The 17,896-nt window shown below is 46.8% G+C and overlaps 1 protein-coding gene across 1 annotated transcript in view; it reads left to right on the top strand.

The window, feature by feature from the left end:
• Positions 1–2,200: 2,200 nt before the first annotated feature.
• Positions 2,201–17,896, top strand: part of TSC22D3 (TSC22 domain family member 3) — an 81,343-nt gene continuing 65,647 nt past the window's right edge. The window contains exon 1 of the mRNA XM_072626858.1: positions 2,201–2,820. Within this exon, the coding sequence (XP_072482959.1) occupies positions 2,486–2,820 (335 nt within the window). The 5' untranslated portion in view covers positions 2,201–2,485. The remainder of the gene's footprint in view (positions 2,821–17,896) is intronic.

Genomic DNA, 17,896 nt, shown 5'->3' on the forward strand with positions numbered 1-17,896 from the left:
GTACCTGTCTGTGCTCCATTTTATCAGACACAGGTACAAGGTCTGTTAATGGGAGCGATCTACCTCACCAAGGTGGCTGTCCCCTCTTATACCTCGGCATAAACAGCCTCCATATGAGACCATAGCAAGAGCTAGAGATCCTTGTTGGCCTTAAGACACACTTAGTATCCTAGACCAGTCCAGAACAATCAAGGTTTTCTGAGCCACAAGACGGACAGGCAGCCCTGACCATCCTATCATGGCTCACCCCTGGATCACATAGCCCTGTGCTGAATTCTAGAATGAAAAGTATAATATATTGAGTGGATAGGGTGCTGAACTGGGAGTCAGAAAGACATGGGTTTGTAGGATCTTGGGATCGTAAGTTCAGAGATCATTGAGTCCAGTCAGAGATCATTGAGTCCTGCCAGTGAGTTTCCTAGGGTCACACAGCTAGTAATTTTCTGAGACTACATTTGAACCCAGGCCTTCCTGACTCCAAGTCTAGCGCTCCATCCATCCACTATGCCATGCTTCCTGCCAGTTCCACCTTTGATGTATAACCCTGGGTAAGTGACTTAACCTCTGTGAGCCTCAGTTTCCTCATATATAAAAGGGCTATAAAAAGAACACCTATCTCATAAGACTGCTGTGAAGACCAAAGAGGAATGAAAACCTACATAAGGCACTTTGTAAACCTCAAAGCACTATAGAAGTATCCATTACTATATCATCATTATCATGATGATGACCGCACAGCTGAGCGTACCTGGGTGGGATTGGGCCCACAGGGCAAAGTTGAACCTAATAATCCAGGACAACAATTACACAGGAGGGAAACACAAGTCTCTCCCCTCTCTCCCCCTCCCCCCACGCTTTGGTACAAGGATCCGCTATTCAAACCCATCCTGGTTTATCGGGGTGTGGGAGGCTAGGGAGGGAGAGGGATGGGGGATGAAAAACTGGAGAATACCATTTCCAAGGAACAGTTGTTCTGGATTCTTGTTTTTTTGTTTTTTTGTTTGTTTTTGATAAGGAGCTTTGTGCGGGGCAAAGGAAGGAACTTTCTCCAGGACTGTGCTACAATTTTGCAAGTGGTAATGACCCCAGGGAGAAGGAACCTGGCATTCAAGGACAAAACCCTCGGAGCCGAGTAGGACTTTGGGTCCCAAACAGGACTCCTGCTTGGTTCTGAAGCCCTTTACTGGATTTCGAGGTTGAGCTTGGACCTGGGGGGCAATGCCACATGGGGAAGGGGGACGGGGCACAAAGGACATCCTTATTGAATACTTTGCCGCAGATAGAAACAATCAATCACGTCAGGAGTATTTATTAGGCACCTTCTGTATGCCTGACACAGTTCTACATGTTGCGATATTCCCTGCCTTTAACCAACCACCAACCATTTATTAGCGCCTACTGTGTGCCAAGGCATCGGGCGGTGTGCTAGGGTGCCTACAAAGACAAGAATGAAATATCCCCTGCCCTCCGGGAGTTTCCTGCCCAAGCTGGCATTAGGAGCAGGGCTGGGGCCAGGGGCTTCTCATCCCTCCTGCTGCCTCCAGCCAGCCCTGCTTCCTTCCTCTCCAGGGACAAGAAAACCCTCGGTCCAGGCGGGGGTGGGACGGGAAGGGAAGGTTGCCTGTGCTTGATTGCTTACTTGCTGAAGGAAGGATGTGACTTGGCCAGTGGCAGAGGGAACCCTGAACCTGGACAAGGGGGTCGGGGAGGAGGGAGGCTGAAGTGCGCACGGGGCAACGGCTAACTTTCTTCCTGCCCTGCAGGAGTGATTTACGCGCTGTCACAGCCCTCTGGTGGCTCCGCAGCGTGCGGCGCTCGCTCTGCCTCTCGCTGTCGCTGTCTCTGTCTCTCCCCGTCTCGGTCTCTCTGTCTGTCTCTATCTGTCTCAGTCTGTGTGTCCCGCTCTCTCTCCTGTCTCTGTCTCTTCCCGTCTGTGTCTCTCGCTGTCTCTGTCTCTCCCTGTCTCTGTCTGTCTGTCTGTCTCTGTCTGTCTCCGTCTGTCTGTCCCGCTCTCTCTCCTGTCCCTGTCTCTCTCTGCGTGTCCCACTCTCTCTCCTGTCTCTGTCTCTCCCTGTGTCTCTCGATCGCTCCCGCTCTTTCCCTGGACCTAGGCACGCAAGAGGCTTCCCCTCAGCTCGTCCCCCGCCCCCGCCCCGCCTTCGCCCCGCCCCCGCCCTCGCTCCCGCCCCCACCCTGTCTGGGAGTCTTCCCACTGCCGCTACAGGTCCAATCCCGAGTCTGGGTGTTAAGTTGAGAAACTTAGGCTGTCTGTCTGGGGGCTGCGGTACCAGTGAGCGACGCGGCGGTGGCAGCGGCGGCAGCAGCGGTGGCGGCTCCACAGCGGCAGCCGCAGCAGGGACCCGGCGGCCCGGAGGACCTCGGTCCTTCGCAGGCTCTCCCCGACCAGGCTGAGCGAAGGGCCAGGGTGCCTCTCGGGAAGCGTCCGGGCGCAGCTCCCGCCCGCGCCCGCCCCGAGCAAGCCGCGATGGCCCTGTCCTCACCTGTGGGGCTGGACGGCTGCACCTGCTGCCAGGACCTGGCCAACCGCAGCGAGCGGGAGGCCAGCGGCAGCGGAGATGGCAGCGGTGGCGACGGCCCCAGTGGGGGCCCCGGCGCCCTGTCCAGCCCCAGCGTGAGCAACTTTCAGCAGCTGCGGGAACAGCTGGCGTTCGCGAACCTGAACGCCGACAAGCTGGACCGAATCATGCGCCAGGACTCCCTGGAGCCGGTGGTTCGGGACCCCTGCTACCTGCTCAACCAGGGCATCTGCAACCGCAACATCGACCAGACCATGCTGTCCATCCTTCTCTTCTTCCACAGGTGGGTGAGCCGGCCTCGGGGGGGGGGGGGGGGGGGGGGAGCGGGGAGCGCGACGGAGGCCTCGCCTTAGAGCGGGATCGGGAGTGCGCTCGCGACCACCAGTCCGCCATCTCTTGGCGCACATTTACGGATTGCTACTTTGCGTCTGCACCTCGGGGCGAATTTAGGGACCCCTCCTCAGAATCGTCTTTAAACATAAAATACATGCATACGGCAACGAAATAAACCGTTTATGTGCAAAATAGTTGGGAAAAAAAAAAAGCCGCGGACCCTGGGCTAAGGACCTGTAGCTCGAAGGGCGGGATGGGGGAGGGGTGGGGGAGAGACCTGGGTTTCGTTCGACGTTGTCCCACATTGTACCTGAGGTGGTTGGCGTCGGTGGGCTTGTGGAACTGCCTTTCCTGTATGATCAAAAGACGATGTGAGGGGTTACGGTGCCCTTGGGTTCCCTCCTGTACCACTCTAGAAATTTTCTCCCCAGGGTGCCCTTGGGAAGCAAGTAAAGCAAACATCGTAGGATTGCAGGTCTAGGGCTGGAAGGGTCCTCAGAGGCCATCTAGCCCAACCCCCCTAATTTTACAGGTGAGGAAACTGAGACCCTCAGAAAGTAAAGTAACTTGTCAAAATCATAGAATCTGACAGCTGGGAAGGGACCTCATCTAACCGTTTCATTTTACAGATAAGGAAACTGAGCCCACAGAAGTGAATTTACTTGTCTAAGAGCACAGGCTCAGAAATCTCCAGGAGGGGTTCCATCTTTTTTGTATCATAGACCTTGCTGTCAGTCAGTCTGCGGAAGCCTACGGGCTTTATTCTCAGAATTCCGTTTTTAATATATAAAAATCAAACCCATAGGACTACAGAGGAAACTTGCCCGAGATCAGAGATCTTGGGTGGACAAACCCTCTGAGGTTACCTAGTCTAGATCTCTCATCATATAAATCAGGAAAGCGAGGCCCACCTAGGTTAAGGAAATTCTCCAAGGTCATCATGCCAGGGTGGGAATCTGAAAATTCAGATTAAAGCAGCAAATTGGCCATGACTTTCAAGTTCAAAGTTGATAAGCCTAATGGGAGACGGAAAGCAAAAATTTGAAGCAAATAGGTACAGGTGAATATGAGGTGGGAGAAAATTATCTGTGTCCCTTTGATGCTCTGATTATAAGACAATTGAGGTGGGAAGGATGGGCGTTGAGAATGATGACAAAAAAAAAAAAAGCAGACATGTGGCTCTCGAACCCTGGGAGAAAGCCTAGGGTCTCAGGCTCTGTGCACAAGAGAAAGCTGAAACCAAAGCCTGCTCAGCATGCCTCTGTGGGTCATGTTGAGAGATCCTGCCAGGCAGACTCTAAAGGGATAGGACTCTCATGCCTGAGAAAAGGCCAAGCTGGAAGCCCTCTCACTGATTTGGGAGACGGCCCCCTTGAAAAGCTAGTGCTGTCCAAGTAGGGGGAAGTTGAGCCTCATGCAAAAGAACTGCTTCTAATAGGGAGAGAATCCCAGCAACTTGCTACCCCCTCATCCAATTCCTGACTCTAGCTGCTGTTTTCAGCACTCTGGAGGCATGCTTTCCAAGTTAGCTTAAGAAGGGCCCAGACCTCCTAGAGACTGCTGAAGCTTTATTGGCATTTTCCCTCCATATAGACATGACTGCAAGGAGGCAGATTGGCACCAAGGAATGGATGGCTGTGACCTGGTAAAAAACGAGCTAGGTGGGGGGAGGGGGGAGGGAGGATATCTTAAAACTCGATTTCTGGACCTAGCTCAGCCAGTGACAAGCTGTGCAACCCCCTTCTCCATTCTGGGCCTCAGGTTCCATATAGTCCCTCCTCACTCTGAGATCCTTCAGTTCTAAGTACATGGCAGGGTCCAGGCAGTCCGCTGGAAAGGCAGTTAGCTCTATGAGGAGGATACCATTCCATGTACCCTTGCAACCTGATGAATAGGGGGGAGCCTTCCAGGAGTGCTTTCAAGGATAAAGGAATCTTTGCGTATACATGCATACATATATATTTACATATATGTGTGTGTTTATATATGTATGTCTTTTGCACCAGACCTGCAATTTTATTCATGGAGGGAATTTTCAGTGAGAAACCTCCTTCCACCAATGTATAGGAGCTTAGAGTCTTAGAGAGCAGAGGGGACATTGAGAGGGCTCTCCCAGTCAGAATGTAGCAGAACGAAGACTTAGAGTCCGGACTTCCCTATTCAGAGGGCCACACTTTACCCATTATGCCACACAGCCTCTCATGTGCCCAAATAAAGAAGTAAAATGGCTGGTCTGCAAGGCTTCTTGGCTCATCCTTCCTTTAGCAGCATCCCTTCAAAGAGAAAGACATGGGGCAGAGCCCTCAGCTGCCCTCCTCTAGGTGGGGTAGCACACAAAGCACATCTAGCTTTACCAGAGGTCAACTCATCTTAGCATGCAGTGCTTTCCTAATTGCACATTATGGCGGCAAAGTAACCCAACCAAGGAGAGAAGCCATTGGGGACAAGTCCTCATCTTGGATAATCACGTAAAGGAATCAGTCCTGCAGACCAGCAGACCAGCATCCCAGAGTACTTAATGGAATCATTCAGAGTCACTGATCAAACACTGCTTATGATCAGAAACTGTTCATGGCAAGATCCTGAACTTGGGCCAGAAGGTCTTACCCTTTTCGGTGTCCTGTCCCCTTGGGCAGACTGATAAAGTCCATGGATGCCTTCTCAAAATATGGTTTTCTTTTGAAAAATCAGGCACAAAATCTTCAAAAGATTCACCTCAGTTTCCATCCAGTAGTGTTTCTTGGTGGGGGGAGGGCATCCAATAGGGGTATTGGCTCAGATTCTGGCCAAAGAGCCCACCCAAGATCAAAGAATTGACTAGGGTGGGGTGGGGAACCTGCAGCCTCAAGGCTCTGGCCTCAAGGTCTCAGGTTCCCCACCCCTGGACTAGTGTTTGGTCCATGGAAGGTTTTCTGTATCCTGGATTTCTGGACTAGAAATGGTACCTATATCTGATACCCCTCAAAAATAAAAGAGACCAAGGGAGAATATGGCATAGAGAAAAGAGCAGGAGACTCTGAATGGGGAGACCTGGGGGTTTAGTCCTGGCCTTGATAAATAGCTAGCAAGTTTGAGAGCTGGGACTTGAATTCAGGATTCATAGCCTCCCAGCCTATGTCCTTTCAAAACTGTGCAGTATAACCTCGTGGTATAGTGGATATAGATATATTATATATATATATATATATATCAAATTATATATTTTATATATAAAATTTATATATTCTATAGAAATATATATTATGTATAATATAATAAAAATATCATATATATATATAAATTTTATAATTTGCTACTTTACTGAAGCTAGATTCAAATCCCACCTCTGTCACTGTGTGACCTCAGACAGCTTAACCTTACCAATATCCCAGATTACAAATTATTGAACTTTTATCTTGCTAAGAACTTGAGAGAAATGGGCATTAGGGATACAGAGATGATCTTTCATACTTTAAATATTAAAATTTTATTGTCAGTTTTTGTTTTCTCCATTTCTACATATATTTCTCTCCTTTCCCCTATTCACAGGGCCATCCCTTACAGCAAGATTAAAAAGAAAAGAGAAAAAGAAAGTAGTTCCCCAACATCAACTTAGTCTGATGGTGTATAAACTATTCCATACCCATAGGCCCCACCTAATGGCAGGAAGGTGCATTTTTTCTCAACACTCCTGAGCTTGGTCTCTATAACTGCCCCACACTGTTTCCTATTTGTTACTATTGTCATTTTCATACATATTGTTGTAGTCATAGTTTATGTTGTTTTCCTAGTGCTACTGACTTGATTCTGCGTCTAAATAGCCCCATACTTCTTGGAGTTCTTCACATTTGTTATTTCTTAAAACAAAGTAATATTTCATTCTATTCATAGACTACGATTCGTTCATCCATTTCCCACTTCATGGGCATCTGTTTTGTTTTTAGATCTTTGTTACCATAAGAAGTTCTACTGGGGAAAAATTGGGTGCGTATGGGACCTATCTTTCACATCCTTGGGGGTATATTCCCAGCAGTGGGGTCAATGGACATTTTAGTCACTTTTCATAGCATAGTTCCAAACTGGTTTTCAGAACCATAGGACTAATTCACAGATCATCCAGCAATGCATTAGTGTGCTTGTGTTTCCTCTGCTCCTTCAACATTGGCCATTCTCATCTTTGCTAGTTTTCTGGGGAGGGGGCTTCTGTGAAACTTTGGAGGTGTTTTTCTTTGCAATTTTCTTAGTATTAGTAATTTGGAACAATCTTTGTTAACAGTTTGCAATTATTTTAAGAATTATTTGTTCATATCTTTTGACCACTTAGCCAAGGGCTCTTGTTCGTGTGTGTGTGTGTGTGTGTGTGTGTGTGTGTGTGTGTGTTTTCATTCTCTATGTATTTTGGATATCAGGTCCTTAGAGATATTGGATACAAACATTTTTCCCAATCAAAGGTTTTCTTTCTTAGCTGCATTGATTTTTCATGCAAAAGGATTTAAATTTTATGTAATTGATAGGATCTGTGATCCCCTCTATCCCTTATTTGGTTAAGATTTCTCCTCCTCAGTCATTTTGAGCTTAGTGTGGTTTATGGCATACAAGGATGGTGTAAACCTAATTTGTACCAAACTTCTTTATAGTTTTCCCAGCAATATTTGCCAGATGGAGAGTTCTCCAAATAATTTGTGTTAACAGGTTTATTGGACACAGGGTTATTGAGTTTGTCTTTGATTCTTCCTTTTCTAGTCTGTTCCGTTTTTTACTATTATACTTTTTTTAACCAGGGTCAAATAGTTTTGATGGTTACTGCTTTGTAACATAATGTGAGATCTGGAAATGCTGTTACTTTTCTTTCCCACATTTTTCATTTTTCGCCTTGAGATTCTAAAACCTTTTGTTCTTTCAAATAAATGGTATTAGTTCATCTAACTTTACCAAATAACCTCTCAGTAGTTTGGTAGAGCATTAAATCTGCAAATTAACTTACAGATGTTCATAATCGCAAACAATGACTATCTCTCCAATTTTTAATGTCATTCTTTATTTCTTTAAAAGGCATTTTATAATTGTGTTTTTATAGGTCTTAAGCGAGTCTCAGTAGATTGACTCCCTGATATTTTAAGCACTTTATAGTTAATTTGAATGGGATCACCTTTTTTATTATTTCCTGCTAGATTTTGTTGTTACTGGATAGAAATTGTGGCTTTATTTTATAATTTGCTATACTTTATTGAAGCCATTAATTGTCTTAATTGGTTTTTTGCTGATACTCTTGGGTTTTCTAAATAAACCATGGTGTTTCGGCAAAGAGGAATAATTTTGTCTCTTTTTTGCCAAAGTTTCTGTTTTTTATTTATTTTTCTTGTCATTGTCACTGATAGTCTTTTTAGAACTATGTCAAATAATAATGCAATTACTTCTGTACAGGATGTTCCAAAAGTCTTTGTGCACTTTTAAACTTTGGTTGCTTAAAACTGCACGAAGACTTATGGGGACACCCTGTATTTATTTAGGAAGCTTCTCATGTTTTCCCATTGCAGATAATATTTGTTTTTGGTTTTAGATATATACTCTTTCTAGCACATTAAAAACTATAGATTTCTCTTTATGCTTTATAGATTTCTTTTTAAAAGTATAAACAAATATTATATTTTATCAAAGGATTTTTCTGCATCAATTGATAAAGTCACATGGTTTGAGATGCCTTTCTTTTAACATGATTAATTATATTAATTGTCTTAATGTTCAACCATCCTTCCCTCATATAAATTCATCTTGATCATAGTGAATAATTTTTTAGCTATATTGTGGTAATCTTTTTGCTAGGATTTTTAAAAATTGTATTATTGATGATGTTGGTATATAGCAGGAGAGGGGGAAATACACATTGATATAAACAGAATAATATCTGATATCGAACCATGGAAAACCATACTGCTGTCCCAGTTGTTTTCTGTTGTTTAGCTGCTTCTATGGTTCTAAAAAGTCACCTCCAGACTCCAACTCAAATCTCACAGCAAAGCAGCAATGGCTTTTTGGAGGTAAGCTTCTTAACAGTTTGAAGATTCTTAAGATATATGTTAAGATATTGGAACTCAGATTTCCCTTAAGGTATCTCCCCTGACATTACAGTGCCATGTGCAGCATCCATGGGCTGTTTGCAGGTTTCACAAGATCAGATTCCCAGAATCCCACAACTTCGTTGCTAGAAAGGCCCCCCAGCAGTCATATATCCTAACCTCTGTGTGCGTGTGTGTGTGTGTGCGTGTGTGTGTGCTCATCCTTCGTTGCTGAAGAAAACCATGCTATCAGAGAAATAATGACAGGACTTGCACTTGACTTTGTTTTGAGTGAGGCAGGGTTATGCAGGTCACCAGCCTCACTTCTCCTCCAGAGCCATCTGAATCCAGTGACCAGATATTCATCAGGATGACTGGAGATGACCCAGGATGAGGCAATTGGGGTTAAGTGACTTGCCCAAGGTCAGGCAGCTAGGGAGTGTCAAGTGTCTGAGGTGAGATTTGAACTCAGGTCCTCCTGACTCCTGCACTGGTGCTCTATCCACTGCACCACCTAGCTGCCCTATCTCATCACTCTTTGCCCTATCCTAACCTATGCCTGAAAAAAAGGATCCTCGTGCCTGCTAAATGATTTGTTTGGGGACACCTAGGGTTTTTCCTGACAATTAGGGGGTGGGAGCAAAAGACATTCCTTTCAACCACCCAACTTCCCAAGATTCAGACCCAGACACCAGGATCTAAGAGAATGAGAAGAAACAGATCATAATTTCTTCAGAAGGCTTAGGCTAACAGATATTTCCATCCCATCTTACAAGGGAACACAGGTCATGGAGTCTCTTCCCATTAGTTTTGGGGGTCATGACCCCGGCTGGCAAAATCAACAATCTGCCCTCTACTTTACTTCTGTAGATGGAAGGGGAGGGTTACCATAGCAACTTGGAGGCAGGTCAAACCAGTCTGACCTGGACTAACCCCTCCAGAGAGGGAGCTGGAGCACCCAGGGAACTGGGGCACAGATCCATCTTTCTTTTTTTATTTTAAATTATTTTATTTGTTTTCAGTTTTCTACAATCACTTCCATATATCTTAGATTTTTTTCCTCTTCCTCCCCCTCCTTCTCCCCTCCCTCCCCACCCCCTCCCTGAGGCAGCGTACAATTTTATATAGGTTCTACACATGCATTCCTATTAGGTACATTTTCACCTTAGTCATGTTGCAGAAAAGAGTTAAAATGAGTGGGAGAAACTATACAATGAAACAAAACATAACACAAGAGGAAATGGTCTGCTTCATTCTGCAATCCAATTCCATATTGAGAATTTTTTAGTTCCTTGCATTGCTGTGAAGGGCTAAGTCTACCAGAAAAATTCCTTGCACACTGTGGTTGTTGCTGTGCACAAAGTTCTCCTGGTTCTGCTCCTTTCACTCAGCATCAGTTCATATAAGTCTTTCCCGGCCTCTCTGAAGTCTTCCTGTTCATCATTTCTAGTAGCACAATAGTATTCCATTACATTCATATACCACAATTTATTCAGACATTCCCCAACTGATGGACGACCCCTTGATTTCCAGTTTTTGGCCACCACAAAGAGAGCTGCTATAAATATTTTTGTACATGTGGGACCATTTCCCATTCTTATAATCTCTTGGGGATACAATCCTAGAAGCGATATTGCTGGGTCAAAGGGTATGCACATTTTTGTAGCCCTTTGGGCATAGTTCCAAATTGCTCTCCAGAATGGTTGAATCAGCTCACAGCTCCACCAACAATGAATTAGTGTTCCAACTCTCCCACATCTTCTCCGACATTTATCCAGACACATCTTTCTAGTTATCAGCATTCCAAGCCCCCATGTGCTGAGGTTTGCTTAACAAGTAAACTGTGGAACATGTGAGGCCATTTTCCTGTTCATGTCACACTGCAATGACCCCTACAGTTAATCTTAGACTTCGTTGTGTGCAGATCCATTAGAGGACTGAAAAAAGCAAGCCGAGGCTTCGGCTCTATCCTTAAGGTTCACAACAGGAGTCTGGAGGCTTGTTCAACCTTACACTCTCCAAGGACAGGGAGCTCCTTATCATCTAGAGGCCCAAAGCAAGTCCTACCTCAAACGTCTTTGTCCTTTCTCTGAAGGACCAGACCAGTGCAAAGAAAATGAGGACTGGAAGAGGGGAAAGGGAGGGGAAGGAAAAGGGAGAGTGAAATGGAAACCCAAGGGAAGGGGAGGGTGGAGAGAGGTTGCTGCCCATGCTTGGCAAAAAGAATGAAATGGGAAAATTGCCCCCATGTAATGCAAAGGGTCGGTCATACAATACAATAGAATTTTATTTGGCACGTTTAAGATGTAGCACTTTGGGACACTCCCCAGCTAGCACAGTGGGTTCCTCAGACAAGTTTACCCCAAGTTCAAGATATTCTGTAGGTCTGCAGCCACTGAAAATAATAGCTCAGGAGCCCCCACTGATGTATTTACTTTTGCTAGTCAGCCAGAGGACACAATTAGGTCAAGGCAAAGGCATTTAATGAAATAACATAGTAAGAAAAAGTAGGAATAAAATATTTCCCCCATAAAACTAGGACACACTCTTCCTCAAAGACGTTATCAGTGGGAAAAATAGGTACATATGTAAGGTATGCACATGGAGTGATAAGAACATATGTCTAGAGCACACATAAGGAGAAGTACACACAAAAGGAACCAAGATAGAGACAGTGGGGGAGGGGGCTGAAGATGATGTATAGAATTGGAGAGGACTGGTGAATGGTCTCAGTTTTTAAATTGAGGTCCCATGCTGAGAGGAAGGAGGCGAGGTTGGTAGGGTGGGAGACTTGAGGAAAGAAAGGAGGGATGCTTCTGCCTGGCTTCTCTCCAGAGAAGCCTCTTCCAAGGCAATTTCTCCTCTCTGGGTTTTCATGACATTGCTCTCTCTCTCTCTCTCTCTCTCTCTCTCTCTCTCTCTCTCTCTCTCTCTCTCTCTCTCTCTCTCTCCCTCCCTTCCTCCCTCCCTATCTCTCTCTCTTCTATCTCTGTCTCTCTGTCTCCTCTCTGTCTGTGTCTGTTTCTCTGTCTCTCTCTCATCTCTCTGTCTCCACCCCCCAACTCTCCCTGTCTCTCCCTGTGTCTCTCTCAATCAGGACAGATTAAAAGGCTGGTTGTTTAGGGGGGTGGGGAGGGGGGCCTGAACGAGCTTAGATAACACATGTATAGAGGACCTAGTCAGCAGGATTGGATGGAGAAGTAGCTCAGACCTCTGAGGCTTGAAGTCACTGCTATCTTCTGGTAATGCCGGCCTTGCTCCTCCCTAGTGCTGTGCAGTCCAGGCCAGGTGTGTGCTCTCTTCTCTGGGGTGGGGGGGTGGGGTTTTCGCCTGCCTTGTTCTGTGGATCCTTTAGGCACTGCTTTACTAGATGTGAGGTTGTGTGACTTCTCCTTTCAGCTTCTGATCTCAGGTTCAACTGAGGTGCGGACTCTTTCTCTTAAGAGGATGAGTGGGCTATCTCATCACTCTTTGAGTGTAAAGCCCCAAAGCCTAGTGCTAGAACTCTCTTTGAAAGACAAAGCCCCGATATACCCAGGCACTGGACCTCAGTGCTGCCTATAGAGCCTTCCCTTCCCACTGCCACTTAGCAAGCTCTCCACCATCCAGATAGATGGCCCATTTCCTGGTCATCTTCTGCTGGGCTTTACCTATTGGACCGCAGTTCATTCATTCCCTCTCCTTCTCCAGCTCAGGACCCGACTGACAAGTGTCTTCATCTAGCTGGCAGCTAGTTGGCACAGTGGATAAAATGCCAGACTTGGAATCAGGAAGACCAGAGTTTGAATTCTGCTTCAGATACTTACTAGCTGTATGACTCTGGGCAGATCACTTAACCTATCCGTGCCTCAGCTTCCTTATCTGTAAAGTGAATATTACACTAGTATCTACCTCCCAGGGTTGTTGTGAGGACCAAATGAGATAATATATGTGAAGTGTTTTGCAAACCTTATAGTGCTATAAAAATGCTAGCTATTGTTGTTGTTGTACCTGCTTCCTTTCTTTGTTCTTGGGGACCCAGTTCATCAACCCCTTTAGCTCAGGTGACCTTCACTGTCACTCCACCTGGCCACACACAGGGACGATGATCCCACCAGCACCCACAAGTGTTTGATCTCCACAAGTCACAACTCTGATGTTTCTCTTCCTGAACATAATCTCCTACTCTTCCATCTCTCACTGTGCCTTAGCTCTCCCAAACCTGTTCTCCATGCTGACCACAGCCTCCATGCCCTCTACTACTCCCTGCTGTGCAGATCATCATTCCTGCTCTGGCCTCCCTTTCTTCCTTTCAAAGTTTTGCCCCTCTAGTTAACCTGTTTTACTTTATACCCTTTATTCCCTCACTTCACTGGCTTATCCCTTTCCAAATCCCAACCCCAGATTATTGCCACCATGCTCCTCATCCCCTCTAGCTTGAAACTATTGTACTCTGATAGAAGAATTCCTACAAGTGGGCTGACGTTTGTTATCTAATCTCCGTCAGTCCCCCACCGCTACACAACAAGCCTTTTCATCTTCCCTGATTGATGTTTGATCCTGCTCCCTTTAGCATCTATTTCAAACTTTCCTGTCTTTCCTCAAGTCTCCCACACCACCAACCCCGCCTCCTTCCTCTCAGCAGAGGATTTCGCCTCATGCTTTAAAAATCAAGGCCATTCACCCGAGAGCACCCTCTCCTCTCCAATTCTACACGCCATATTCAGCCCCATCATCTCTGCCTCTGCTCATCTTGGATGAAGAGGTGTCACTTCTCTTGGGGTCCAAAACCTCTCTACTTCGTGTCTTTGACCCCAGGGCCTCCACTCTCCCCTGGCAGACTGCCCCGAAATCACTCCCCCTCTCCCACTCCCATGCACCCGCTAATCTTTAATCTCTAGCTCCTTCCTGCCTGCCTACAGACAGGCCCAGATCTCCTCCATCCTAAAACAACAACACCACACCTTTAACTTGATCCTGCCATCCTGACCTCAAGCTGGATCTCTCCTCTCCTTGGTACCTAAAGCCCTAGAGAGAGCTGTCTATACTCATGTCTCCACTTTCTCACTTCTCGCTTCTCAACCCCTTGTAATCTAGCTTTGGACCTTAACATTGTACTGAAAGTATGCTCACCAAGGTTCCCAACAATCCCTTCAGGGCAAATGCAATGGGCTTTCCTGGTCAGTCCTCACTTCTGTCTGGCTTCTCTCCAGCATGTAACATTGCTACCTACCACCTCTTCCAAGGCAATTTCTCCTCTCTGGGTTTTCATGACGTTACTCTCTCTCTGTCTCTGCCCCCTTTCTCCTTGTCTCTCCCTGTCTCTCTCTCTGTGTCTTTCTCTGTCTCTCTCCCTGTCTCTCCCTCCCTGTCTCTCTCTCTTCTCTCTCTCCCTTTTCTCTGTCATTGCCTCTCTCTCCTCTCTCTCTCTCTTTCTCTCTCTCTCTCTCTCTCTCTCTCTCTCTCTCTCTCTCTCTCTCTCTCTCTCTCTCTCTCTCTCTCTCCCTCTCTCTCTCCCTCTCTCTCCTTGTCTTTCTCTGTCTTTCTTTTTCTCCCTCCCTCTTTGTCTCTCTCTCCCTGTTCCTGTCTGTCTCTCTCTCTCTGTTTGTCTCTGTCTCTCTCTGTCTTTGTCTCTCTGTCTCTCTCTGTGTCTCTGTCTTTGCTTCTCTCCTCCTGTAGCTCTAGTCTTGCATCATCAACTAAATGTTGTGTCTTCACAACTGGGTGTCCTGTAGACATCTTAAAGTCAAGATGTCCAAACCAAAGCTCATTCTCTTTCTTTCACAAACTTCCCCTCCTCTGTTTTGTCACCTGACCCTCCATACTCTATTTCCCATCTCTTCCCTCATCTATCTCCCACGTCACTGCCCCCAGCCTAGTTCAGGCGTTCATCAGCTCTCATCGGGATCGTTGCCCCAGCCTCCTCTTCAGTGTCCCTAAATGCCCTCTCCCCCCTCTCCAATTTCAATGCACACAGCTGCCCAAGTGATCTTCCTAAGGGCGGATCAGACCATCTCACACACCCCCCCTCCAAAAAGCTCCAGGGGTTCTCTCTTCCTTCTAGGATCAAACACAAGTCCCTCAGGCTGGCATTTGAAAGGCTTTCCTCTTCTGGCTCATTCCAGGGCCCACCCAAAAGATTTGCTTGCTATCCTCCACACACAACATTCCATCTCCCACCTTCACACATTTACACAGCTTGTCACCACACAGAATCACTAGCTTGATTCAGAGTTCAGCTCAAGAAATGTCTTCTAAAGCAGGCCTATCCTGATGCCCCCTGTCCTCCCCATTGCCAGCTCTTTTTGTAATTCATGTTTACCACCCCACCTTCCATACACAATAAAATGTAAGCTCCCCTTGAAGGCAAGGCCTATTTCTTTTATGTTTGTATCCCTAGAGCCTGACGCAGAACCCAGAACTAGGAGTTGTTTAATAGATGCTTGTGGAAGGAAGGAAGGAAGGAAGGAAGGAAGGAAGGAAGGAAGGAAGGAAGGAAGGAAGGAAGGAAGGAAGGAAGGAGGGAGGGAGGGAGGGAAGAGAAAAGGAAAGAGGAAAGAAGGAGGAAAGAAGGAAGGAGGGAGGGAGAAAAGAAGGAAGGAAGGAGGGAGGGAGGGATGGAGGAAAAAGGGAAGGAGAAAGGAGAGAAGGAAGGAGGAAAGAAAGGAGTAAGGAAGGATCTTCAAAGGTTTCTTTAAAACTTGGCTAGAATGGGGGTCTCAATTCCCTGCTCTAGTTGCCAGGCTCTTCGGAACATGAATCTAGAGCTGCTCCAGCTGACTAGTGCCTTTAGGATTGTCTGTTTCTTAACCTAGATTATCCTGATCACCAAGGGTCAGGTTTCTATCAGGCTCCCTTTTTTCCAGTGGAATCAGAGAGCTTGACTCCAAACCTAGCCTCTGCTAGTCACAGGGTTGCTCTGGGGTGCACAAGAGGCATGGGGGCTTTGCAGAGATGATTAGGGTCTCACTCTTCTCTGATGCTTCAGGCAGGTTGCATGAGAAACAAGTTTCTAGGCATAGCCTGTTTGTTTGTTTTTAACTAAACTGAAAAATCTCCCAGAAGGGGCAGAGAGATACCCCGACCCTTCCTCACCCCCAAGCCATTCCCACCTCATTCTGTCTTGGCCTGTCATGGTGCTGCATTTTCCCCATTAGGAAGCAATTCATATCAAAATGAAAAAGCTCATGGGGAAGAAGAGTTGTGGTTGAGGGGGAGGGGGGAGAGAGAACGGGAATTCTCTTTCCACTAATGCTAGTTGTATCCCTGAACACATCCATGACTTTGAGAGCTACCGTGACCAACAAATCCATCACGTGGTCCTTGGAGGACAGACGTGTAATGCTTTTGCATCATCCCAGGCCACCTTGAAGCCTTTTCAACTTCAAGGCGTCTATTTAGTTAGTTAGTTAGCTGGAGGAAAGAGTCTTGACCTATAATTTCATTGGTGTAGGGAATTCCTGATGTGAAAACTCCCTCTAGCAGAGCTGATCAGCAATTCATCTGTTAGTTACAGGGCTTGAGAGGCAACTGAGGTGGCAACAGGTTTAGTGACTCTCCCAGGCAATGGTAGGACTCAAACCCAAGTCTGCTATCAGTACCTCCTTTAAGTCATTATGAGCCATTTAATAATTTACTTCGAACAAATTTATCGGCCTCCTTTCCATATCTGAGCTAGCTAAGGGCATAGCTTTAGGGGAACAGGATGACTAAGTCTGGCTAGGGCCAGACAGCATGGGGAGGAGGTATAAGGACTGGGGGATCCTGGTGGGCTGAAGAAGAACGGGTGGGAAGGCAGCAGACCACATTGGCTAATTTGGGCCAAGCATCCCCAAAGGAAGTCTGGGCCATGGGCACTGAGGGGTTTGCCCCAGAGCAGAGAGAGGCCCCCATGTCTTCTGCTGCCTACGGGGGCTGTGTTTAGTCACAATAAGTGAACATTCTTCCCTTGTATAATGCATCATTCAAGAGAAACTGCTACCAATGGCACATTACGGCTCTGTTTGGTGACGAGTTGGAGTGGATACCAGACCAGAGAGAGGAGTCTGAAAGATGGATTCCCTTTGGGCTTTAGGAAGAGATAGCAGCCAGGGACAGGCTGTGCCAGGCTAGTGACGAATAGGAAGGGACAGGGTCATGGCTCCACTTCAATGCAGTAGCCTTGTCGGGCGAGGCACGGAAGGCATTGAAGTGCCTCTGCTGATAGGGCCCAGCCTTGAATGAAGGCACAGTTAATGCCTTGGGAAAGCAGGGCTGGAGGAAGAGCAGGGAGTGAAGGACACTTTCCACCAGACCCTAGACCAAAACAATAGAAGTGGGGATAGCTATGAAAATGAATACCTCTTCTCCATGGCCGCCAAAGCAACCTCCATTCTGCTCTCTGCTCCCCCCCCCCCCCCCACTGCCCTCTAACTGCTAGAGTGGCGTAGCAGGTGCTTTGGGCAATGGGGGAGGGGCCAACAGAGGTGGAAACAGGCTGACCTTCTGCTTGGGATAGGACTAGCACTTGGCAAAACTGGGGGGGGGAGCCAAGATTGGGAAACCAACGTCTGCTGCCTTCCCACTCATCCACACCCCCTTCCCACTGCACAATGAGTGTGTGGCCCAGGGTGGCTACTGGATGCACTACCATCCTGCATGGAGTCAAGGAGTGGAGAGTATCCTTGGCAAACCTCCTTGTTTCTAAGCTCTGTGGGCATAAAACCAGGATGGCTTTTTATCCCCCTGAGCTTCCTTTTCCCTGTAGTGAAGGCCTACCTGAAGAAAGGCAGTGTGGTTCAGTGGCTAGGGCACAGGAAGACCTGGCTTTAAATCCTGCCTCACCCCCTTCATGGGCTTCAGTTACCTCCATGGTAAAATGAGGGAGATGGGCATGATACCTTTTGAGGTCCCTTCTCATAACTCTAGAGCTATGATCTTACCAGACATCATAGGCAGCCTTCCTCAGAGAAACTTGCCTTCCTCACCAAATATTTGCACTTTGGTATTCAGCTCATTTCCTCTGCTCAGGGG

The sequence above is a fragment of the Notamacropus eugenii genome, chromosome X (genome assembly GCF_028372415.1).
Source record: "Notamacropus eugenii isolate mMacEug1 chromosome X, mMacEug1.pri_v2, whole genome shotgun sequence".
Taxonomy (NCBI): Eukaryota; Metazoa; Chordata; class Mammalia; order Diprotodontia; family Macropodidae; genus Notamacropus; species Notamacropus eugenii.